The 26,382-nt window shown below is 36.5% G+C and overlaps 1 protein-coding gene across 10 annotated transcripts in view; it reads right to left on the minus strand.

Annotated features, from left to right (window-relative positions):
• Window positions 1-26,382, minus strand: part of kif21a (kinesin family member 21A) — a 55,849-nt gene that overhangs the window by 5,897 nt on the left and 23,570 nt on the right. The window contains exons 2-30 of one of the 10 annotated variants that reach the window (XM_015352614.2): window positions 25,944-26,166; window positions 24,583-24,765; window positions 23,111-23,260; window positions 22,681-22,815; window positions 21,979-22,146; window positions 20,867-20,982; window positions 20,497-20,692; window positions 19,340-19,529; window positions 18,813-18,876; window positions 18,253-18,456; window positions 13,308-13,346; window positions 11,977-12,064; window positions 11,772-11,889; window positions 9,786-9,974; window positions 9,461-9,660; window positions 8,984-9,091; window positions 8,791-8,859; window positions 7,848-8,002; window positions 7,059-7,203; window positions 6,672-6,866; window positions 6,335-6,436; window positions 5,836-6,001; window positions 5,118-5,138; window positions 4,311-4,368; window positions 4,115-4,169; window positions 3,413-3,624; window positions 2,524-2,643; window positions 1,501-1,629; window positions 157-293 (exon numbers count right to left, since the gene is read on the minus strand). In XM_015352614.2, coding sequence (XP_015208100.2) covers window positions 157-293; window positions 1,501-1,629; window positions 2,524-2,643; window positions 3,413-3,624; window positions 4,115-4,169; window positions 4,311-4,368; window positions 5,118-5,138; window positions 5,836-6,001; window positions 6,335-6,436; window positions 6,672-6,866; window positions 7,059-7,203; window positions 7,848-8,002; window positions 8,791-8,859; window positions 8,984-9,091; window positions 9,461-9,660; window positions 9,786-9,974; window positions 11,772-11,889; window positions 11,977-12,064; window positions 13,308-13,346; window positions 18,253-18,456; window positions 18,813-18,876; window positions 19,340-19,529; window positions 20,497-20,692; window positions 20,867-20,982; window positions 21,979-22,146; window positions 22,681-22,815; window positions 23,111-23,260; window positions 24,583-24,765; window positions 25,944-26,166 — 3,935 coding nt within the window. Of the gene's footprint in view, window positions 1-156; window positions 294-1,500; window positions 1,630-2,523; window positions 2,644-3,412; window positions 3,625-4,114; window positions 4,170-4,310; window positions 4,369-5,117; window positions 5,139-5,835; window positions 6,002-6,334; window positions 6,437-6,671; window positions 6,867-7,058; window positions 7,204-7,847; window positions 8,003-8,790; window positions 8,860-8,983; window positions 9,092-9,460; window positions 9,661-9,785; window positions 9,975-11,771; window positions 11,890-11,976; window positions 12,065-13,307; window positions 13,347-18,252; window positions 18,457-18,812; window positions 18,877-19,339; window positions 19,530-20,496; window positions 20,693-20,866; window positions 20,983-21,978; window positions 22,150-22,680; window positions 22,816-23,110; window positions 23,261-24,582; window positions 24,766-25,943; window positions 26,167-26,382 lie in introns of all 10 variants that reach the window. The other 9 variants (XM_069192462.1, XM_069192465.1, XM_015352609.2 and 6 more) reach the window with 9 other exon arrangements.

Raw genomic sequence — 26,382 nt, forward strand, 5'->3', positions numbered from 1 at the left:
CAATGTTGAACAAGTAATACTACTGTATATATGCTGCTATATAATCATAATGCAAACAAAAAATAATAAATTCCATCATGTAGTCAATACTTGACAGATGCTTTGAATCTAGGTTAATTCTTAAACTTTTTCCTGAGTTTTAAAGAGACCTCCTACCTTTGGAGCCTGTAAAAAGGAGATCATCAGTGGAGTCTACGCAGAGTACAGCCTTTGTATGTCCTTCAGCCACATGGATACACTGCAAGAGTGCAGTTCTGTTGCTTTTTGTAGTAGGGAATGGGTTGATTACACCTCTAAAATCAATACAGATTGCAACATAACATATTATGCATTATTAAGAGTCAAACTGTTTTAAGCAGTAATTTAAGTTTCTACAAACAAAGGTAAAGCATATTTTTCATTAGGCTTCAATAAATTAAATCAGCATGCTTGCAACACAGAAGCACCAGCTTAACAAGCAGCAACATTAAAAAAAGGCAAATGCACAGAGATAAACATGGCAGCCCTTCAGCAACATGCAGCAAAAGGGAATAAGATGGTTTAACAATTATGATCAGATACAAACCCTCCAGGACAGAAAGGAAAGACCCAAAAGAGAGTACCTGTGTACCTCCAATAGAGAAGAATCACTTTCATCAGCCCTATTACACAGCAGCAGCGCCACTGAGAGGAGAAACAGCAACAGATGTCTCTCAACAGGGTGACCAGAAGAGCTGATACTGCAGCTCCACACTCACAAACACCTAATAGAGACACACCCAGGACTATAATCATTCAGAAAAGTTCAAACACTATATGAAGATTGTGTTCTTCCATGGAAAACCTACTTATCTGAGATTGATAGTTTTGGTTATTAAAAGAAAGAGGGTTTTTAAATCAAATGCCAATTGTATTAGTGGTAGATCTGAAGAGGCTTTCTTTAAGTGAATAACAACAGAATTCACATGTGACCCTGCTGGTTGAATGGTGCTGTTTAAAGATGAGATCACTTTAATTTCAGACTCCATTGTTCCTAATGTACCTGACAACATTACGAGCACACACATTCCTCAAATTTGGAGTAGTTAATGATGTCATGTTTGATAATACAGATGTGTGACTGTGTATTCAACGTATGTGTGTTAACAGACAATTAATCACTCAAGGAAAAGGCCTCTACTGGGAACGAAAGGAAACTGAATGAGTCTAGACAAACCCAAAGAACACTGACGAGCAAAAAAAAAACTTTTAACATGGTGTTTCATACATTTGGCACACAATTTTAAAACTGTGTATATTTAGACATATGTAACTTTTTTGAAGGTTTCCCTGGCCTGTATTATGTATACTGTCTAATCATTTTAGAAATTTAGGTACATTTACACCATGATACTAGGAACAATTTTTGTGTTGGTGAATTCCTTAGTTCATGTTAAATGAGGGCTTTCTTTTGACTTGTTTTTACTCTCAAAGCTCTAGGAATTTCATTCTAGTCTAAAAAATCAATTGCTTTTCTCTTACTTATTTGGCTGAGCTTCTGAATTCCCCTGAGAAACTGCAAGACGGCTAAAAACATTCTGTTCACTACAGGATCGGCTTGGAGGAGAAGAGGGGTCTATCAAACTGGTCTCTGGGGATCCTGAATTAGAGCTGCAACATCAAATGTTTTAACTGAACGTTCATTCAGACTTACAAATTACTATAGCCATCAAGTCTCCAGAAACAATAACACAAACTAACCTTGAGGTTGCATACATATTTACAGAACCAAATTTGACACTTTTACAATTTGAGATAAAGTATCTTTGACGCATACCCTCAGAACAAAACTGGGCTCACAAAATGAAATGGATTATAGATTGGCAATATCATTTCATGGAAGAAAAGAAACATCAGAAACATTATGAATTTGCATGCATTTCTGGAAGTTATAGGCATGTAGCAGATTTTTCAGATCAACAAAGTCAAAGCTGGTGGTTTAATTACAACAATGTATTACAATCGTGTCAAGAGAAAATCTGAGTGGACAAAGCTTGAGTCTACATTGTTAACAAGCAGCAATTTTAATCACTCAGTTGTTTTATCTCACCTTATTCCCCAAGGTCTACTTAAAAAATAACTTAATTAGAGGTACAGCAAACGAATGATGCTTTCATAGAGTGTGCATTGATAGAAATCTAGAATTTAAATGAAAAATAGAAGTGATGAAGATTAAACAGTAAGTCATACACTGAATGTACTATATTAAACTGTAACCACTCCAATGGGAATGCTTAATGCTTGTGTTCAGTACACACATATACTGTACATAGACACACATACACACAGTACTGTATATGACAAAAAAGGAACAGGGGCACGTTATGTTTTTTTCTGACATGATTACATTCATTGTAGGACTTTTAACTGGGAATGATCCAAATCAGGCAAAGCAATGGTTCAATCGGATGGCGCATGCTTTTTCACTACAGCTACTTTATGAAAAACTTTTATTATTGTTAAAAATGACAAGAGATCTCTGGCCTGCAAGATGACAACTCTTACTGTTTGACTTCCTTTCTCTTGGCCTTTTCTCCTGCCATTTGTTCCATTTCATACATCTTTCTTCGGGTCAAAGGAGACGGCTCGGGTGCTCTCTTTTCTGTGCCTGTGGACTGTCTGGAACTAATGCAATATTTGTGACATTTTATAGTTTTGTTTGTGTTAGTGAGAAAAGCAAACTCAGAGCAGCATAAAATGAAAAACAGGTGGGTAACATTTAATGTTGTGGGATCCCATACAGAGCACAGAATTTTACCTCCCGCCTTGTTCCAGTTACTGTTCCATCTTCATCAGATTCTTGCACTACTAACTGTCCAATACCAACCTTCTGGCATCAGCAATACTCTTTACACTATTGCAACCTGTCTCCACCTGTTGCATGTATTCACAGATATTTAGTAAAGCAGTTGTTAAAATTGTTATATTTGGTGCTTCAACAATAAGCTCAGATGCTTATCTGCAGAATTCAACAGCACCCAGAAAGGTCATGCATAAACACTGTGAGGCGAAACAAGTTAATAAGGCACAGATATAAGAGGCAGGAATATTATAATTAAAATAAAGCCCACAAATTTTGATCATATTATTTCCAACCCTGTCACTCAAGGTCATAGCCCTATTAAACCAAAACAATAAACAATGATTGCAAAAATTGTTCACTTGAGACTGCAATCATATTCTTAGAAATGGAACACTTTAAAAGAAGCTAAGAATGTAACTTCTTAAAGGCTCATCATCTTACATACTGTATAAAATCCTCTTTTACACCATTATGTACTCCAATTTTTCTAAGGAAATGTCATAACCTGCATTAACTGGAAAACTGAAGATTACATTAGCAAAGTAAAATAAGCTGCAGCATGCTAGAGGCTCAGGTATGTGGCAGACTTACATGCCACCTTGTTTAAAAGGTGGGCCTGACGGTGAAGGCAGTGGGTCTCGTTCCCTAGCAGCACCCCTGGCAATCTCTGCATCTTCCCCACTCTCCTGGGCTTCAGCGACTGGCAGGAGAGGGGCAGAGAAGCCCTCTGGTGTAGCGTCAAGGGCAGGGTCACTGCTGTGTGCATACAGTAGCTCCATCTGAGTAGTTGTCCTTCTTCGGGCCTAAAACACAGTACAGTAGTCCGTATCGGAAAAGCATTACATTTAGAAAAGTCAAAACATTTAAAATAAAATTCTGTTCATGATATATAAATAGAATTTTTATAAACAGTGAGTACAGCATGAACAGGATGTGGCATGATGTATTCAACATGATTTTCCATGGAAGGAAATGGAATATTACCTTCTGCCAAAATGAATACTGAGCATGTGTATTGCAAATTTCACTGGTACCTCCAGTTATTAATACGACTGATATACAGGGATTTCTCTAGGCAGAGAATTAAACTGAAGCCTCTTGCTCCACAAGCTAGATGAATGAATTTCTGAATTTATATTATATTGGAGGAAAAAACTGCTAATTTGTGCTTTCTGTAAACTTCATCACATGTTTAATCACATACTGTATAACTACAGTATGTCAAAACCTAAAGTTCTCAGTTGCTATTTAAAGTGGATAACATAATTCAGGCAGGATTCAAGAAGTTTATACCTTATTCCTTGGTTTGGTTTCTCCACAGAGCTTCATGAGGTCAGAGGCTAATGAGCTAAGACATATGAGAGACAATGCATAAGTGATGGTGAAACCTTAATACATGTTTTAAACATACTCCATTCATCTGACAAGCACAAATTCAATGCAGAGCAATAATTACAACTCTTATGAGCAAGTCTCAAGATGTACTTACTTTCCTTCTGTGCCTGGGCTCTGGGGTGATTCGTCACTGCTACTTTCATCTCCATTTTCTAGTCAATTATAAGAAAACAACCCATTTAATTACTTTTTTTCAAATCCAACATTTAAAAAAATAGCTCTTAAGTAAGTTTGTGCTATTAAACTACGTATGAATATAAGGCTGTCGATTACCCATTTGCATTGTCATCAAAAGTATAACTGTTTAAATGAGAAATACACATTTAAAAACCTAATAAACACAGTCTTTCCAATTTGAAGTGTTTACACCTGAAAGAAAAACATACTTTTCCCCATTTACCTAAAGTTGTGGATTTCAGTAGAAAAATCTGAACTTAGGTTAGCATTCCTTAACAAGTTTTATACCGAGAGAAAACAGACATAATAGAGACATAAATGTCATGCTCTTCAAAATTACAGCAATATGGCAGCCAGCTTGTAATACTTTCATCAAACTTTAGCGCAGGGAGTTACAACATAAGGTAAGTACAAAAGGAATACTCAAACATGTAACGGTTTAACAAAAACAAATTAGGATGACGCACTTGGAATGCAAATATAAGAGGACTATGAGTTTAGACAAGCTTTATCATTCTACCTGTACTTCAAACGGATGACAGTTAATTGGTCAACATTTGTGGCTGTATCGCAAAAGGGACTCAATAACATGGAAGGTGGTAGGTCAGTTGGCAATGGTAAGCTTCTCAGCAACATTTCATGCACAACCTGTTGTTACGAACTCTGGTTAGTCTGATAACCCATGCATTAATGCAGTACAGAAGGGGCTTGTTTTAATACTTACCTACTGGTATGCTACCTAGTTCTGTTTGAATTCAGGCAACAAGGAAACAAAAAGCAACACACCAATCAAAAACACATTCCCTTATAAAAATTAAAATAAAAAATAGAACACTACACCTAATATTTAAGCACTCTACTCTTTATCACCATGAATGGAATAGATGCTGCAGCACCGAAACACTGAAAAGTCAGCTGCATAAAGGTGAGGTTGTTCACAAAATATTAGATTCAAAATGTCTGGACAGCTGTAGGAGCTTGCATGAAATTACTCGCCTAAAAATGATCTATAGTGCTTGTGTTAACAGTCTGAATACCACAGGCAGTTACTGAATTTCTCAAGAATCCAAACTGTCCAGAAAAGTCTTCAGCCACATCATTAATCACTCAATTGAGGACATAACAGGTATTTGATGAGTCTCAGTAACAAAGAGTTTGAAACTCCATTTCATATCCTCAAGAAAAAAAACGAGTGCAATTGAATTTGATTGTACAGATATACTGTACAAAACTACCAAAAAGCATTACAAAAGAAGATGGAGGGGAAGCACTACGGCTTTAGTTTTCCATCAGTATGGCCTATTGTTTTATCTATGACTGCAAAATAGAATTATCATTTATACAGCATCTATTCAAATGACTGCCCCAAGCAAAGCAAACATTTATCTAATCATGCAGTAAACCTTGATGTCAGACCTTTTTCAGACAATGTAAAACGTTACCTTGTAATGCATTTCCAAGCAAAGCATCCAGTTCAGGGTTGAATTCAGCTTTCTCTTTCAGCATGTGGAACAAGAGCTGGTTCTGAGTTGCGCTGTTTATTTCCGTTTGCTTGAGACGACCCTCCATCACTTTGATCTGAGACTCCTTTTGGGCAGCTTGAAAACCCTAAGGCGAATGTGCATTTTGTTTTAAGCGTGCGTCAGGGAGGGGGGGTTAAAATAATGGGAAAACTGTCATTTGCTGGACTAGATAGTTCAGACATCTACAGGGTTCTTACTCAAAGAACTCAATTGTGAAAGAAATTTCATGATGAATATCATCCCCATTTACCATACCGGAGAGCTACAGCATGTGACTGAGGTAAGACCAACAAACAACGAATAGGAGAGGCACAGATGGCCTCCTTTCCTTAGCAAAAAACGTACTAAAGATAATTTGACATATTCAGTAAAAACGTACCAAAAATAAAAACAAACATCAAAAGCAAAAATAAATTACCTTGTTGATGGCCATTGACAGGAAATGGTCCAGCAGGAAACGAGCTTCTGATAAAGTGCAGGAACTAATCACTGCAGTAACATCTACTGTGTCCCCTTCTTCCTACAAAGTGCATTCAAACAAACATAAGCAAGCGAGTACCCATTTAGAGAATTATAAGAATATTGAGTATAACTTTATATTGGTAACGAAATCGCCAAAAGGCCCCCCGGGCAAAAGTAATAACAGATTTAAATAGATTCAGTACCTGAACAAGGATAGGAGACATTTTATAATCTTTAATAAATCATTTTAAAATAACCATTAAAATGAGTAGGTAAAATGTAACTAAGCTTACCTTTGCCTCCTCCATTTGCATTATATTAGCTTGACAGTCAGAGATACTGTCATTAATGTAATCTATGTTTGCAGTGAGGGATTCCATTTCTTCATTGAGAGACAAAACGGTTTTGTCCGCATCACTCCCCTCCAAGGCAATCTTATCTCTCTTTTTGGAAAACTTCTCCCTTCTTTTGGCAAGCTCTTCACGTTGCTGTAAAGATAAGTACAAGTAATGAAGCTTTAAAAGAGTTCAAAACCAAGGACAATACTCAACTTCCCAGTAAGTATGAATTCTCACTTAATAATAGAGAATGTGTTGAAATATCTATTTTCTACTTTTTTTTCTTCTTAGCATCCATTGATGTGCACAAATTGAAAACTGTCAATGGACATGAGGTCTTACCTTTAAGAGGCGGTTCATATCAGCCTCCATGTTAGCAATTGTCATTCTCTGCATGATAATATCTGAGATACGGCGCTCAAGTGACTGCCATTTCATTCTGGCTGTTTTTGAGGAATAAACACCTACAACTTTCCTTTGGTACTTCCTGCAATTGAGAAAGGGTATCACAGAAATGAAAGCCAACACAACCTCCTGAGAGGCTAGAAAAGTGATTTGTTCTTTAAATAGGATAACAAAGAATCCAAAAGATGCAAAAAAATTATCACTGTTGTACCCCCTTTCACCTGAAGAGCTTTGCCTTTCAACCTTAGTATATTTGTCCTTATATAAATATATGAACAAGACAAGCCATTACATTAGAACAGTAACATTCAGCAGTTACAAAGAGATACAAATTACCAAAAAAAGTGTTAATAACAAGACTATTTCACAGCAGGATGCTTGTGAGGCCTGAGCACATAAAAAAATCATAATAGAAAGACAAATACTGTGCAATGAGATTCTAAAAAAAACTGTTCAAAATACACTGAAGAAAAACCTACCCTAAACAACCCACACCAATTACCACCATGAATATACAGTACTTATCTAAATTAGCCCTATGTGAAAATGTCACTGTCAGCCCTTCACCAATTATCTAATTAATCAATTAATACACCACATGTAAATTTATTTATACAAAATAGAGGCCTGAATGACCTCTAATGACAGTAGTGACAGGTAGGCTGACACTACTATCCTCAATACTGCTGGCCTGTCACAGTTACTATTTTCCTCTGTCAGTAATACCTGTTCCCATAGGTTGCTGCCACTGAACCTGCACTTTGCATTTTGCTTGAGGGAGCTCGCAGTGAGTGGGCAGAATCCTGGACTGGCTCTGGCAGACTCAGCTTGCGGTTCACCTTCCCCGACACCGGTCTCACCTGTCGGCGCAAGGCCGTGACCTTTCAACAAAAGGATAGGAACAACAGTTCTATCAGCAGGTAATTCACTGCTGAGTGTCACTTTCATTACCATATTTGAGAAAAATCTGCAAAAGCACATTTACAAATTTAGTGTTTTATGCCCGTGACATTTCTTCTCCTTATTCAGTGTCTTCAGAAAAGCAGAAAAGAGCTGTTGCTTGTGACCGAAAATAAGACTTTAAGGGCTAACTAGGTACAGTGTTTACTACCTTTGCTGTAAGAGGGATATTAATGGAAAAAAAATATCTCTAGCCATCTAATCTGCAAAAATGTATCTGTGTTCTTTGTGAATATACAGTACATATCATTACCTTGCTGCTTTCATGAACATTAAAAACTGATATCCCATATTCCTTTCTTAACAGAAGTAGAACTATACAGCTTGAAGGTTTACACTTTTCTTGCCAGCTTCTCCTTTTATGCATTTATGCATATTGTATTATTATTTGTGTTCATGGGTTCTGTGCAAGAGGATTTTGATGCAACAGTCAATTTTATGTTTTTTCCCTATGCTCTGTATTGCAAATAATGCACTGCCCCATTAAAGTGTGGCAGAACTTCGTCTCTAAAGCACTTTGCTTTTTAACCACTTCTGCATGATTCCCACCTGGGTGTATTCAGTTATTGATTCTGTCTAGAAAAAATCACCTGAACCCACCACTTTTTTTTATTTGATGCTCTTACTAAAAAAACACCACTTGGAATACAATTTCAGAATCCTTAGTTATCGCTTAAAATTAAAAAAATACATAAAAGGCCTTCCTCACCTCCTCTGTTTTCCTGCGAAGTATTAACTCATGTTGTCTCTTCTGCGCCTCCAGAAGCCGTAGCTGATGCTGCAGGACAGAAAGTAGGGCAGGGCATTGTGTTTTAAGACATATTTAAAGTACTAATTAGCACGTTTCGAGTAAAGGACATTCCCTGCAATGTTATGAAATAACCTGAAGCCCTTGCGCCTACCTCCTGTTTGCGCTGGTCTTTCTTCAGTGAGGCGATCTCCCGGTTCCGTCTGGACTCTGCCATCCGGGCTTTCTCTTGTTCTTCCCGCATTTGCTTCATAAGACGCACCTACAGTAACAAGACATTGATGGTCGTACAAACTCAGAGGATTTCAGACATGTGTTCTCTATGCTACCAGCTATATTGGCCTAATGGGCTTACTATCAACCTCTGACAAGATTCAATACCTGTTCTTCAAATGATTTTGTATAACAAAAAAGTACAGCACCTTTTCATCAGTTGGCTTTGTATGAACTAATGTTTAATTTACTGTGTCTAAGAATAAAAAACAACTGCACTGAAATTGCGATTTATATTTGGAAGTCCCAACAAGCTGGGTGGACACAGCTTGTTGTGAACACCTTAAACCTGGGCGTGTTTTTCGGCAGAATGCAATATAAAAAAGATGAAAAATCACATAAAATATAGCACTGGTACCTTTGTTTTCTTCATCTCTGCCACTTCCTGCTGCAGCTTCTTCAGTTGTTTCTCATACTGAGATTGGTTCTTCAGCAAGCGAGCATGTTCCTTCTGAGCAGACTGCAGCTTGTGCATCTCTTTATTCATGACGCTTAACTTCTTCTCGTATTCCGTTTTAATTTTGTTAGCTTTGTCTTCGGAATACGACTCCATTGAACCTAAGGGAAATGTTTTCAATTACTATTGCTTAAATTACTCTCGCTGCCCCAAATCGCCTGCCAGGAAACTTCTGCTAGGAAAGGTCTGCTACATTGAATGCACTTCACAAATCCTGTAGTCTTACCCATGTTCTGGAGAACCCGGTCTCTCTCCAATTGTGTGTCTCGGATCTTGCTCTGAAGCATCATCAGTTTCTGTTCATACTGCTGTTTGAGGGTGTGAAGCCTACGCTGGCTGTTTTCCAATTCGTCGATCAGCTTCTGCTTGATAGCGATTTCGCATGTAATGTTAGCCAGATCTGCCTGGAAATTAGCTTTTAAAGAAAAACACAGCATGGTTGCTTTAAACGGCACAAGTTAATTTCTCTGGAAATGATTTAACCCCAACAAACACTGGAATAGATTAAAGAGTCCCTGCACAAATAAACAGTGTGTAAGTTCTTAGCATAAGCTTTATACCACAGCTTTGTCTGGATTTTGAATGCCATACAGTGAAGAAGTCAATAATTCAAAAGATAGAGTCAATAAAAAACATATTCAAAATACAGTATAACCATACAATTGGAAGAATCACACTTGTACATATTTAAAGTCATACCTACAGTAAAATTACTTGGGTACTTTTCAATGTTTTTTTAATGAAGATGATCATTCTCAAATTGATAAATCTCATACAATAAAGACATATTTCCAATTCAATTATTAATTCATATTTAGAAATTAATGTTTTTAAAAAAAACATAAAATGTACTACTTAGTATTAAACTGTATTATATAGAAAAGGCAAAAAGGCACACATTAACACACAGTATTGCATGTTTTCTCTTAAACCCCTTTGCTCTTTGAAGAGCAGAGGATCCACAAATGTATTCCAGCAGGCTCGATGCTGCACTGTTCACTCCATTGCCTGCCATGATGTTTGTTTCTTTGATTTCAGCCTCCACTGCTCTCTTCCAGCTGTTTCTTGGTCTTCCATGTCTCCTCTTCCCCTGGGGGTTCCCAGTGACGGCTTGCCTGGTGGTGTTGGTTATTGGTTTCCTCAATGTATGCCTGATTCAGCCTGTTACATCCCAGTGTGTGGTCTACATGTGTTTTCGTTGTTGTTCCACACTTCTGACTTTGATTGTTGTCCCTACCCCATTGGCCCACCATTATACACTGTTTCCACTTGGCTGGGCTGGGCTTGGCTTTTGGTTTTGCTTCGGCTTTGTTGGTTTGTTGTTTTGCTTTGTGTGTGTGTGTTTTTGTATAGCTTCGGCTTTGTTGTTTTGTTGGTTTCTGCTCGCCTCTTTGTACTTTCATTTGTTTGTGTTATCCTTATTTTGCCATTACCTTGCCCAGACTTGTTATTGTATCAACCTCTGTGTTCCTTTGTACCCTGTTACTTGTCTACTCTCGTTTGTATTTGTAGCTCACTTGTGCATTTGTGTGAACTTTTGTGTATAGTTAGTTCAGGCTGTTGGGAAAATTTTGCACACACGTAGTTGATTCTTGTATTAGTCACACTAGTTTAGTACAGCTGAGTGCTGTCTTTTTTGTATGGTTTTGGGTAGTCAGTGGAGGTTAGCTAGGGTATTGAAGACGCCGAAGACCGTGTATTTCGGGTTTTCTTTTGTAGTCAGGTTAGCTTTCCCTCACTTTCCTAGCCAGCTCCATTTTGTTTGTTATTTTCTTTTCTTTGGCACCACTCCAGTTCCCTTACCCTGTGTGTTATTGTGTCTTATTTCATACCAGTCACTTATTCAACTTAAAATCAGCACTTTTGCACCGACCCTTGTTATCACGCTTCCTAGTCCCTCACCAGAACCCACCTGCTTTCAAAAATTATCCAAAATTATCCTAAAAAAAAATCCTTAACCCCTGGACACTAGGGGTTTTAACACAGCCCAATGTTTTACATTAAATCTGTGTTTCAATTTGTTCTTGGTTTGTGCTCTTCCTTAGATCTTTATTACTTATCATGTTGGGCCAGTGTACGTGAGGGATGTTTCTCAGGTGTTTATTTAGTAGGTTTGAAGTTGATTGTATTTTTTGTTGTCCTCTATGTCTTTGCACTGTACAGTTAAATTAACTTTACGATATGCGATAGGTGATATACATTATGTTATTACCTTTCTCATCCAGTTCAGAATCAGAATCATCTGAGCTATCATCCACCTCCATTTCGTCCTCTTCCTCCTCTTCCTCCTCCCCCTCTCCTTCTTCATGATCACTAACATCCTGTCCCTCCTGTTCACAGAAAAGATGCAACTATTAGGGCAAGCAATTTAACAATAATTTCACAACAGAGAGGAGTAAACGATCTTTCAGACATACCATTTCAGCTTCATGGCTAGATCGTTCAGCAACTTCCTTCTCAACTCCCTTGTCTTGCTCATTGTCAGGAGCCTCCTCCTTGATAACACTGTTGAAAAACAAGCACGTCAATTGCATTCACCACTAGGACAACAGCAAACACAACAGCAAAGTTGTAGAGAATATTATTTACTTTCCCTGTGAGAAAATCACCCACTCCAAAGTAAATGGATTAGACGCGTAGTCTACCCACAGGAAAAACAAATGTCTCAAGGAATTTAACACTAGGCAGAAACTAGACTGGCTTTACAACTTAGCATTCTAAATGTTTGAAATTAAAGGATACAGGCAAAGATACATTTATACTTGACCCACAATTTTAACTCATTCTCCATAAATGTGATATTTACAATCAAACACTTTACTGTACAAGCCACAAATATACAGTACAGAAAAAAAACTGTAAGCAAGACCTTTTTAGCATCTCCAAAAATAAACAAAGATCAGTTAGAATAAGTGCACTAAAGCAATTACTAGAAAGCAAATACAATAGTGCACAGCAAGACAAGATTAAAAAATGCTAATGGATTTAATGAGTAACTGAGATTTCTTTGACAAATCACTGTAAAATAGCCAAATCACAAGATAATTGAAATTGCACTTTAAAAAGGTGTTAGTAAATGATTGTGGCTATTTTGTGAGTAAAAAGAGTGCCATTCAAACTAAAAGTGACTAGATAACCTAAAGAAAGTAGGGGTAGTTACCAAGCCACATTTACAAAACCCACACTTTTAACATCTTAGAAGTTATCATTTTTGAGTACACTAATGTGCAGCTAAATAAGAACGGATCTCAAGAATACTCAAACATACTTTTAGATATGTATTTTTTACATTTCTTTGGTGATTGCTTACAAGACTTTTTATTGACTTTTGTTTATTTTTATCTGGATTAGATCCACTACACTGTAAAATCAGTGAAGACCAAACTAAACATTTAAAGCAACAGACAAATCACATTTTTGTTGTCTTATCTTTGTCTGTTATTCCATCATCAAGACATAAGTCAAAACACCAATTTAAACACACCTTGCAAAAAAACTTCAACTGATTTGCAAATCCTTCCAGAAGATATTAGAAGGCAATAACATTTGATGTCTTTGCATTTTTTACAACATACTGTATGTGTTACTTGGCCCAGTCAAACTTCCGCCTGGTTATTTGACAAAACAAGACAAATGAGAGAAATGTTCAAAAGGTAAAAAAGCTGCTTAGTTGGGTTTTCCTCCATGTGTGGCAACTACCTGTCAAAATGAAGCCCAAATTAGAAAATCTGGGAGAGAATTAGCCAACCTTTCTTCCTCTCGTCTGCTTTCCTCAAGCTGCTGAAGCCTTCAGAGAGAAGTGCAGTAAAGGAAGGCACGTGAGGCAAAACCCAGAGAGCACAAAAAGCAGCAAGAATGTAAAAAACAAGTGTCAGCGTTGGTCTAAAGGTAACAACAATCACCCTGCCATGCTAAACAGATTCATACACTACCTATTTAGTGCAGCCTTCAGACAGAAAGCAAATACATGCACTGCACTCTCAAATGCTGTTCAATATTTCCTATGTGTTCACAGTGCTGCAACTTAAAATTATTAAAAAAGCATATCCAGAATCTAGAATATCAATTATATCTTTAGGTAGCACATATGAACATGCTGAAAAGTGTAAAGACACATAAAACAGCGTTCACAGTGACAGACAAACTATTTTACGGTTCACCTCAGAGAAAGCATTCGCTTTTTAAAACTTAATTTTTGTTTTTCAAACTTACAAATGACACCAGAACACTTCTTTATCAGAAAACACTTTTGAATAATTGTTACAATGAAATACAAGGCTCTTGGGCAACATGTGATAAAAGCTTCCATTCAGACTGCAGGTAGTGTTCTATAGCTCGACAGTCACACGTTCCAGCTGTCTCTAACTGACTGCAGTCATGAGCTCCCAGGAAACAAATCACAAAATATTACATCTGAATGAAGCCTGCTGGGGTATTTTCATTTCAATTTGTGAGCCGTGGGTGTCCTCCTGAAAACTCTGCTATGTCCTGGAGTCGTAATTGAAAAACAAGAGGGATGGATTGATGATTCCCCATAACGTGGGGAATCTGTGTGTGTTGTCTATATCTCTCCGAAGATGCTGCTAGGACTATAAAGATAATGTGGGTTTAAAAACAGCTTAAGGTGGGCTTGAAGGAACCCTTTGTATTTTCACACATAAAGATACATACATGCAAACACCTTTTAGGATAGTAAACCAATTAAAGGAGATGGTGCCATATACCTGTAGAAAGAGCTCATGCCCCTTTGCGTACCACTCATTGCTTTCTTTAGGATAACTGGCAAAATGTGTGAAAACATGGATAATAAGAAAAGTATGTTTGCGAGTCTGCACATTCAATGGTTGTGTCAAAACAAGCAACAGGTCTGTAGCTTTTAAGAAGGCAGAATGTGTGCATCAGTAATATTACCAATCGGGAACATGGCAACAAAACGTAACCACGTAATAGTCCGGGTCCTCACACCCTCCATTGCTATACTCCAAGCTGACAGAAACTAACTTGGAAAGCATAGCATTCATTAACGAAACTAACTACTTCAATTGAACAGATAATAACACAACTTGTATAAAAGTTTGATTCAATCTGTTAAAAGAAATGGCACACTTTTGTAACATTTTTGTGTTCTGAAGCCACTTTCTCTGTGAATTTGTGCCATGATATTTGCATGCTTATTTTCAAGTTAATGGTAACCACATAAGGTACAGATCACTCAGGGAGGGGTATCCTCATCTAATCCTAGCTACATATGACATAAATTGTAATGTCAGAAACTTGTTTGTAATTTTTTTCTGGCACATTTATATATGTAACTGTAACACTGTAGGATTTTACTTCTACCATATTCCCCAGAAGTCAAAGGAGATGATCTAATATATTCTATTAACTGATCAGAGCAGCCATAGTGATTGGTTGGGTGACTGTATAAACCAGGAAGAAAAAGCTTACTTAGAGCTCCACATCTGCTACAGTATCTAAACAAGACCTTCCACTGCATGAGAGAAAAAAAGAGTGAGCTAGAGGTGTTAGAGCAAGAACTGGAATCTAGCAGCCTGTAACTAAATGAGAAGGTGGACAAGATGGCTGAATAGTTGGGTTTGTGACTGAGCATGGTTTTTTTTGTTCTGAGGCTGGTAAGCAACTTAATTATCTGAAATTGAGACTTGAAAAAGTCTAGTTAGAGCACAGTGAGCAAGGCTTTTGCTTGTTTTAGTTTTCCTTAGTCCTTGATCTGCACTGTAAAATAAAGTGAACAATATTTGGTACATTACTGCTGCCATTGTGCAATTGTTCCCAAGTCCCTGCCTACTTTAAGAGCCCTGACACTGTACCTCTTCAGGCAGCATCTCAATACACACACACATACATTATATACTATGTACTGTATATACAGTATACTGTACACAAGCATCTTATATATACATTTAGCAAAATAGAATGCAATAACAAACTCAAGTGAACTAATCCACAAAATCAGAATAATAGTTTCCAAACTGAAAGTGATCACAACACGGAGCAACAAGTTCTTTTCACAGGACATCAGGAATGGGGAGGCCCACAGAAATTCTGGCTTTACATGCATCAGCACGCTTTGATGGAACCTCTGAATACAGACACATCTTCCTTCGACTCCAGTCTTAGTGGGAGGGTCGCAATAGTTATTTTGATCACCATCTCTAAAATGTTTGAATCACTCAATAGGTTTGCTTTTCCACCTTCTACTTAACTATATAACACATTTATACAATTACTGTATATGAGACCTACTACCCATGTCCTGGACCCTATTCCTGAGCCTCTACTCAAAGATTGCTTCCCAGCTCTTTGTCCTTTTCTTATTAACCTCATTAACGAGTCCCTGGAATCTGGTCTTGTGCCTTTTTTGGCTTAAGGTCACTTTCTCCAGAACCTTCTTGAGCTAAACTGTTACAACATCGAGGTTATGCTTATAGGGTCCCAACATTAGCACCACAAGTGGCTGACTTCAGTTGTTGACAGGGCTGAAATTAAACCTTCAACAGAATTTATAAACAGAATTTTTGATCATCTGAAGCTCAGACGTCTTCTGCATGAATAGCACTGCTTAATAAAGACCCCTGTTGTCCCTGTTTTACTGGTACAGGACTTGGCTTTAGCTAATCAAAATTAGACTTCTGTAATTTTTACTTAACTGGAGCATCTTCTAGGGTACTAAGTACTGTATGTGGCAGTATGTCCAGAATTTATCAGTCCTTGCGCTAAGCAGACAATTGTTGAAACAGCTGAGAACGTTGTCTGCTGTAAACTGCACTGGCTCCCCGTGAAATTTAAACAGAACTTTAAGGATCTCCTACTAGCGTGCAAGGCACTGAATAGTCTAGCTCCAGATAATTTTAAGATTTACTGCATGAGTATGGTTCATAGTTTAATGTGACATCTGGAGATTCTGGACTTCAGAGTAATACCAGACTCCACATAACCGGGTTTGATGTGGGCTAGTGATTCGCAGGTTGGCTTTTTTTTTTACCTGCACCCGCCCAACCCAACCTAAAATCTTTTTTTAACCCAAACCCACCCCTCACAGGTGTGAGGCAATCCACGCATCACTAATGTGGGCAATGAGTTGTGTGGAATGGTTTTGCTCATGATAACACTATATTACAGACAACCTCTGCAAATGTCAACATTTTCTAAACTCACTTAAGGACCTTAAAGACTTTTCTTTTTTCAAGTCAATTTGCTATACATGTTTCTTTAACTCTTTTCGCCTTTGTTGTGTATTGTGTGTATGTTTCTTGAAAAGAGCTCGTCAAAATGTAATTGTTCTCATCATCTGGGAAAACTGCACTTTACCTCAGGACCACAGTTCACCCTTCTATTGCTCTACTCCACATTATATCTGAAATGAACGACTTAGTTAATGGCCAAAGGGCTCTCAGATTTGTGGCTATAGTTGACTAGAACAGGAAAAACCTTGTAGCCACTTTGCAGCTTACATCACAGTCATTCTGGTGGTGGATGGTGCACTCCTGATGTCCACCATAGTGCAAATCTGTGACATTTAAAATTTACTGGAATCCGGACTGCTATATTCAGTGATCCATGTTGTGTGGCTGTACATGGAGCACTGCAATAAATCACTTTCCATCTCTGCTTACGTGTCACTTGGACAACTTAACAAAAGTGACTAAATGCATGTCACTTACCCATTCTTTTATAAACACTCATTCACTTCTCGCATATGTATTGTGATAGTATAGAAAATTCAGACAAGATGAAAGCCTTTGTCTGTATCACATTCCACATAAAGCTGTGGGCAATAAGCTGCTGCCCCCAGTCTCCTGACCAGTTACTGCAAGACGATTCATTAGGTGACAGTTTAAAAACCAGGAAGCGGAAGGTTTCTGGGTCAGTGAGTTTTGAGATTTTGGAAAAGGAAGAACTGACACTAAAAACACAACCTGGAGACATGGGAATTTGACTTTCTTTTGTGGAATGCACCTACCTTTTTAACACAGAAACAAAACAAGGAATGTTGCATGAGACCTTTTGTTTGGCATTTACAAAGCAAAACGTTCACAAGTTTTTTTCTTTGTTATTGAAATTTTAAAGTTAAAAAATTTAAATTTCACAGGAGGATTACCGCTTCCAAGACGATTTAGAGACTAAAAGCAGAAATACAGCTGCAAACGGTTGCTTAAAAATCACAATTTAAAATTCTTAATGTGAAAGCCTAAATCCATCAAACACTACATAGTAAATGCAGATTTTAAGTCTCAGATTTAGAAATAAAATGATCAAAATCTAAAATGATACCGCATAACAGCAAATCCCTCATATATTACACAATAGATGTAAACTGTTATTTTATGCATTGCGTAACTTCCAATCCTTGCATGTATAAACTTTCAAAAGCATTTTACATGCTGAGACTAGGTAACAAGCAGTTATATGTGTTTCACAGACATGTAATAAAGAGCTAGCAAAAGCAGATACATTATGAGACAAAAAAATTGGGTTTAGTTTAGTACTAAGAGTTAGCACTTTTCCCAATACCTTTTTTAAAAGGCAATACAAAGCACTAAAAATGTAATTATTGGATATGCTTGCCAGGTATGTGTATTTCAAACAAACTGACCTACTAACAAAAAAAACTTCACTTTCATATTTCTGCATTGTGTAATGTTGATCAATCTAAACATGTTCACACTCACCTTTTCTTTTTCTTTCTCTCTTTTTTCTTGAGTTTTTCCAAGTCTTTCTTGGCCAATTCGATGATGTCTGTGGTCTCGTTTTCGGGTCCCATCAATGACGTGGTATATGACGAGGGCCCTCCATAGAAGGAGGTCCGTGTTGAAGCTCTGGAAAGATTTTTTCTAAGGTTCTCACTCACTGCTTCACTCTCCAAAAGCTTAGCCCTAAATTAAAAGAAATGCACTTTACCACACTGTGAGGCCATTCCCATAAACCTAACAGTTTTACAAAACATGTACAAAAGGGAATATTAATAATTATACTGATAATCTACTTAATAATCAACAACTTCAAACCAATAATAAATAACAAACCCAATACTCAATGCATCACCTTTGGAATCTGTAGTTGGAATCCGGATTTGACTTAATTTAGCCTTTAGCCTTAATGTGTTATTTTTAACAAATCACATTGCTTATTTCATTTCAGATTATTAAAAAAAACACTTTTCAAAGTTGTTTTAAAACCCCTTGAAGAACCTAAAACATGAATATAAAAGAATCAGATTTTTTTTATATACCGGAGGTCTTCAATTTCTTTGATGTAATTTTGTATCATGTTCCCAATCTCTTCATTTCCTTCACCTGGAAAACAGAAATGCAATTTGGTGAAAAATACCATTAGATACAAACAGAAATATAACATGGAAAAAGTCCATGATGACAGTTCCATGACGTTCAGAATGGTTTCATTATTGTAAACTCTATTAACAAGGAAGAACAAATCTAGATTTTAAGGTTCATTTTATTGTATAAATACAACAGAGCAGAGTCACAGATTTATAGACACTAACTTAATCACTATTAGCATAACAAGATTTTGCATTTTAACAAATAAGAAAATATCAAATTCAGTTAGATGACACACTGTATTGTAAATGATCAAATAGCTTCAGAAGTCTATTTTAATATTTACGTGCTAGCAAAAACAAAAATAACTTAAACTGACATATTTGTTATTATTTCGAGAAAGAAACAAACAAGCGTCACTTGTGTCCATGTGTTTTTAGTACTACTGGATTTCACTGGGCATACAGAAAGGACGCACCTGCTCTGGCCAGCACCTGGTTAGCCTGGTCACTGAGTATCTGGGTTAATCTGGCTCGCTGAGCATCGATGGTCTCCTGCATTGCCTTAATCCGTACCCTTAGGTTGTTGTTCTCAGTTTGTAGCATAGAGTTCTCATGAAACATGTCATTAATACTCTCCATTCCATCTTCTCCTATTATTCTTTTCCCCTAGAAATCAACATACACGATATGAAATAAACTTACAAGATTGCAGAGTGGAAACTCTGCAAAAAACTTGATTACCCTTGCACTGAATGCCTTCAAGCACCTGCACAAGTAATTTAATCCAGATACACCGTTTAATTAACTAAACTTGATTTCTGATTTGAATATACAGTTTTCCTTTCTTGCTTACAATCTTATTTTTATTTCTTGCACAAACATACACGTTTTTACAATGATAATGCATCTATTTCTTGTGAATGGATACTTTACATTTTGCCAAACTCTCATTGTCTGCACATCTGCAGTTTTTTAGAGCAATTAGTTTTGACAGTGATTTTTGACATGGTCTCCTAGACATATATAGTCTTAATTGTGCCGGAATGTTTGCATTCCTTGTCTAACCTAGCTTGATTTTTATCTACTATGATAATGACATTTTTACAGTATATTCCCAACTGTAAAGTATATAAATATATTCTGCCCTTTCAATTACTGAAGTGACATTTGGATAATCATTTGATAACTCAATTTTAGTTCTATCTATCCACTATATACCAAAGTGTGGAGGCAAACATCAATTTACATCGATTTCCCTACGGGATTAATAAAGTATTATCTATCTATCTAAACCAATTGTGTAAATGGATTGACCTAAGCATGAAACCAAGTAATAAAAATAAAAAAATACAAAATATATTGTTTAATCACCCATTTAAATATACCATAAACTAACTAATGTGATTTTTCCCATTTTTCCTCTGTATGATCTCTGATTTGTATAGTGAATGGCATGGGAGCCAATATATTATGTCTTTCACTCTGCATGTCTAGGGATATTCCATGAACACATGTCTGGCTTTATTAGCCATTGTATATGGCTAATAAAGTGATCTTGTCTTATCCGTGCAAGAGAACAGTTATTTACTGAGGAAAAACTGTCATTTGTTTATTAAGTAACACTCTCTCTTACAGTCTTGTACTCCACGAGTTCCATCTGTAGCCGCGCAATCTCCGTCCGAAGAGCACTGATTTGCTGGCTCGCCTTATCCTGGTTCACCATCACTCGGTTCTTGATGTTTCTGGCCCGGTTTGCATATTTCAGAGTGTTCAGAGTCTCCATAAAATCCCGGTCAGAGGGGCTGATGCATGCTATCATCACAGTTTGGCTGCGCATTAAAATAAAAAGTTTTTTTTTCCATAATAATATAGAATAAAACCATACAAGATATTTTTAACATTTTTGAAAACACCAAAGAAATGACATTTAAACACAACAATGAAAACTGTGGTCTATTCTACAAAATGGCAACATTACATGAAAACTACAGCGGAATACAGACCTATTTCCTCCAAGCGAGTCTTGCAATAGACGAGTTAATTTGGAATCTCTGTAAGGCACATGAGTTGCCTTCTTGCTTTTGTCTCCAAGAGCACTAATGACATTCCCAAGTGCCAGCTTAAACAAAGTGAAACACATTAATAAGCAAGATCAGTGACAAAATCTTCACACACCCCCACCCCATCCAAAGCCTGAGATTCATTCTCATTCAAAATATGTTACAAATGTATAAATGCTTAAAACAAACAAAAAGATGGAAATACACTGAAAATTAACAAATTGTAACTGTTATTAATGTCTATTACTTTATTTATTTACACAGCACACAGGTTGTGTTTGGTGCATTGTATGATACAGTATAAATAAATGTAAACAATTAATGGTGCTGGAATGCACTGAACTGTATTTGTTATTTTAAGTAATATTTGAATGGAAACAAAATATAAAAAACAGTAAACAAAGAAAAGCTAGAAAATTACCAGATAACCACTAGATGGTGCTCACAGTACCGAATAAAATAAGATTCTTCAGGAAATAAATGGTGGAATCTGAAAATCATTTCTAAAATCTACATTTTTATTTTAAACTTTTAATTTGGAAAACAATACAGCATTTAGAGCTATACACTAAAAGCTGTGGATTCAATTTCGAAGGACATACACTAAAATGTATGGAAAGAAAAAAATATTAAAATGCATAGAAAATGTAACGAAAGAAGATAAAGCTCCCATTCATTAGAAAAAGAACTATAATACTATTACAAAAATAAATCCAGAGATTTTCCATCTATTCCATTTCAATGTATTTTAAAAAAAATCAAAAAAATATCTGTATTATCTGACAGGATTTTGTCTCATAAAAACTGAAATGATCAGATCAATTTTCAGGGAGGTTCACTACATCGGCAAATTGAATAGCTGAATTCTTTGGATTAAAATGTAATTACAGAAATCAAGTTCAACCTGTCCTGAAATGTCTGTTGCTCAGGTCAGACTCTAAAGCTCTGCGTAGCCACTTGTAAAGAACAGTGTTTTGCTTGAGGGATGACAGAACAATAGATGAAAAGGAAACAAATGTTATTGGCAGAGGAGCTGGGCTGGTCCTCAGTCTTACCAGACCACAGTTGATTGATATCCCTTCCTTGGCTCTCTCCCCTGTCGCTCCAGTTCTCTTTAATCTCTCTGAACCCGCAAGGTCAACAAAATGGAATTTGGCAGTGAGAGTTTCAAACTCGTCTATTTGGGAAGATCCATTTATTATCCTGTTATCTGTCTCATTATCCTGCTTCACAAAAAAAGAAGAAAAATATTAAATGAAATCATTTTTAAAAAAAAACAATTTTAATTAAGTCACATACTAAATGGACCTGACCATGATGTTTTATTTCCTAAAGCATATAAAGTATATGAAAACATTCTGTATGATTTCTTAAAGGATATAAAGGAACTTGATTGATTGGTTTACTTGCATTTCAATGATCAAACAGCTGATGGAAGAAAAAGATTACCAAGCCTGTACCCCTTTACTAAACCCAAAATCTGATCTCAGGAACCTGTTACCTTATTGCTATTACTGTGTGTAAAATACTTCAGTCTGGAAAATGGCGGGTCAATCACTGAGAATTAGGAAAGCTAATTACTACAACAATTAGTAAAATAAAAAGTAAAAAGGCATTCATGTGAAGGGTTGAAACACCACCTTTCCATCCTGGTAAAATGCAACAGATAATGATAGCAAAGATCTTAAAAATCCTGCCACAAAATACCACTGACCAAATACAACTAGTGGATAAAATTATTCACCCAGAAAACGTACATTGTTAGTGCTTGCACAAACTCGCACTTGACACAAGTGGATGGTAAAGATGGCATGAGAGCGAGAACTCTGAACGTTCATCTGAGTGCTGGCTGTTGTCCGGGACAGGGCTCCAAGCTTTAAACACTGCATCATCTGAAAGAGCAGAACACCATTTCTTTTCAGTGATTATTCAGTGATACAAATAAATGAATTAATTAACTTTTCTTCCTGTTACAGTGCCATGGGTGTTTTGAGATTTCCTCAAATGAATGATTTCCAGAAAAAAACACAAAGCTTTTTGATAAAAATTGATAAAATTTGATAAAAATTCACTAAGAAATTAACAAATATTTCCAGTACAGTGAAAACTTCCAGTATTCAGTGACTAGATCTGTAGATTGTCATAATCTCCCTGAAGAGATAAGTATTGATGAAACTAGGGTCTTACCTCTGTCTCAGAACCCACAGTCCGTGTAGTTACACCCACTGTATAGATACCACCACTTGCATCTTCATGGATTTTAATATGGGACTTCTGTTTCTTTGCTTCAATGTCACGTGTCGAATCAAAAAGATCCAACACTTCTTCATTATAAAGCTGGATAAATAATTACAATTTTAGTTTTGAACTGGACGTATTTTGTCTGCAATAGAAAGACTAAATGAATAAATACCATACCCAAAGGAATTTCCTCACATCTAAAATGTATTTACTTCAGATTCTAAAAAAAGGCAGTGATACACTCTATATCTTACATAGAACTTCTTTCACACACAAAATATCCTGGAATACTGTATGCTCATAGGTCTATATCAGTGACAGGAAGGTTAAGACTAGAAAGGTGGTGAATAACACATACTGTACTACATGTAAGAAGAGAATTAACCAGATTACATTTATACATACTGTATATTATTATATATTTTAGGATGAATTCTTTTAGGAATTTTAGCAAGATTCATATAAACACCATGACATTTGTCTCAATGCTTTCAGTGCAACAAAGAACGTAAATAAAACAGATGTATTAAATGAAAAATTGCGTAATAAATCTGATTGTCTCTTTTCTAACCAGAGCAGTTTTGCATGGCAAAATGCAGAACATGCATACTGTAGGATTTTCAGCCAGCAAGCTTACCATTAGTAGTAACAAAAGGATGGGAAAAATTGACATAGACCACAGCATCATAAGACTGATACCCTTTTTACAGAATATCATGCATGACCCTGCATGTAGCGTATATATTTGTATTGTAAAACTTTGTTCTATGAAAACAGATTGCAGGCTTTATTCCCACCAACAGAAAACAGCCTATAAATCTCAGCATGATTCTAGATTTAAGTAGGGAAGCTTTGGAGAGCAGAGGCCTTGACAGTTCCCCTTAGACAAAGAATACAAATATCTTCTGTTGCACACCAATCTGAGTTTAGCAAAGAACAAGCAAAGTTAGAAAGATGGAAAAATAAGCCTCCTTCTTGCTTTAATGAGATGTTCACATTCATATCTGAACAAAAGTACTGTTAGTAAAGTACATTAAAAATAAAGCTATTATATTTTGCACAGGTTTACAGAATGGTAAAATTATGAATGTTAAATATCCATAGTGTTAATTGTTACTGCATACATGAAAAATGCATAGTACAGTACATACAAGCATGGCAGTCCTTTCTGTGCTTTTAAAGCAACCACACATTTCAATGGCCCAATACATTCGCAATTTGGACGAAGCTCACAAAGAACTCTATACTGTACAAACCAACAGCTGCCAGAAACACATGTCAGAGGTTAATTTTAAAAAGGAGGACGTTTTGCAGGCAATAAATCTCTCGACATGCCAAAGTGATTCTATAAATAGGTGCAACTTATATCGTTCTAAAATAGCTCTCCTTCAAGATTTATAAGGTACTTTTCGCTGTACCTCAAGGAACTGGGCATTGACTTTGAATTCCGGGGGTGGTAATCCCTGCTCTGTCGCAGCTTGTTTTCGCTCCTCGATTCCTTTGAAGAGGTGATGGACAGCACGAGGTATAATTCCCAATTCGTTCTCCCCAATGCTCACGTCAAATCCTGTCCCCATGGAGTAAGTCTTGCCCGAACCAGTCTAGAAGAAGAAAAGCTAATTATATTTTGCTTAGATACCTCCTTTTGTTCAATGTGCCTGAAATAATGTTCAGTGATGGCATTCCACTGTAAACACTAATACATCAAGGATTTCTTTCACTTACTCGTTTTCATTAGCATGAATCCAGTGAAGTTATGTATTTTTGGACAACTTTATTTCCTGCTCAATGAGAATGTACAGTATATGCTTATGTATGTGTGCAAACAGACGTATATAAGAAAAATAACGACAGGAAATGTGTGCTCCAACTCAAACAATGTAGGCAGCAGAAATGCTAAGTATTAAGCAAAAAATGATAAAAATAAGAAATAGAATTCTTCAACTGCTTTTGAATTTTTAAAAAGTCAGTTAAAAAAAAATATATGACTCTCGCTGACCTTGGTAAACTTTTAAAGTAATAACACAGTTATGGAAAATGAGTTTTAGATATGGTATGTAATGGAAATCTAAAGTTGGCACAAATGCATGTGATGGGTTCATATTACGTGAGTAAATTCACCAAAGAAACCTGGCTCATAGGAGGACAACAGACCACCAATGTGGGGCTCTTAAGATTAGGTGGATGAGAGGTTGATAAAAGGAGAAATGAGCTGCTGTTAATACAAATAAAATCCCTAGCAGAAGTCTAAAATAGTGGGAGTGACGAAAAACTCTATACAGTATGTACAGCATATAGCACCCCACAAAAGTATGAGAACAAATCAAATGGCGTTGTCTTTGAAATCTAAAAGCAACAGCCCTCTTTGTTTTGTGTCAACGTCACACTATTGGTTGAGTTTCATTTCAAGAAAGTATAGGATATTAAATAAAAATGCCCAGAGTGTCAATGGGAGGTCCCCTTGTACAGCAATACAAGTGTGTGTACATTTGTGCTCAGCTGAGAGACCTAAAGACTGTGTTAATGGTTAATGTGTAGACACACCATCTAAAATCACGCTGGGCACTGTAAAGTAAGGCATGAAATAAATCTAAATATATGTTAAAACTAGATATCCCATAATCAAATTCAACATAGAAAGAGATTACAGAATTTTGAAACCACTATGAACTTAAGTTACTCCTTTATTATATGTTATCATCTGTATTTTGAAAATGATAGCTTGAAGCAATAGCTTGAAACAAACTGAAAAAAATGAAGCTTATGCCTTGTAACATACCTGTCCATAAGCGAATATAGTGGCATTATACCCTTCAAAGCAGCCTTCAATAAGCTTCTCTGTGCAGTTGGAATAGATGGCGTCCTGCTGCGTTTCCATGTCAAACACATAATCAAATGTGAAGGCCTTATCCTTTCCCAGAATAACTTGGGGCTCACCAGGAGTCACAAAGGTACAAATATGGCATCCCTCGATCTTCTCCCTGGCTAGCTGAGGACGGATCCTAATAAAAGAATAATTAAAATCATTAAAAGTTAAAATTGAAAGATGCCTTATTCAGACCTGAGAATATGAAATATAAAAAATGTATACTATCATAATCTGTACTTTAACTATAAAAGGCCAAAGAAAACTTTAACATCACAATCGAGTGGAGTCCTAACAATACCTATCAATCTATCTCTATCTCTCCTATCAATGATATATTTAAACAAATGCC

The sequence above is a fragment of the Lepisosteus oculatus genome, chromosome 7 (assembly GCF_040954835.1).
Source record: "Lepisosteus oculatus isolate fLepOcu1 chromosome 7, fLepOcu1.hap2, whole genome shotgun sequence".
NCBI lineage: Eukaryota > Metazoa > Chordata > Actinopteri > Semionotiformes > Lepisosteidae > Lepisosteus > Lepisosteus oculatus.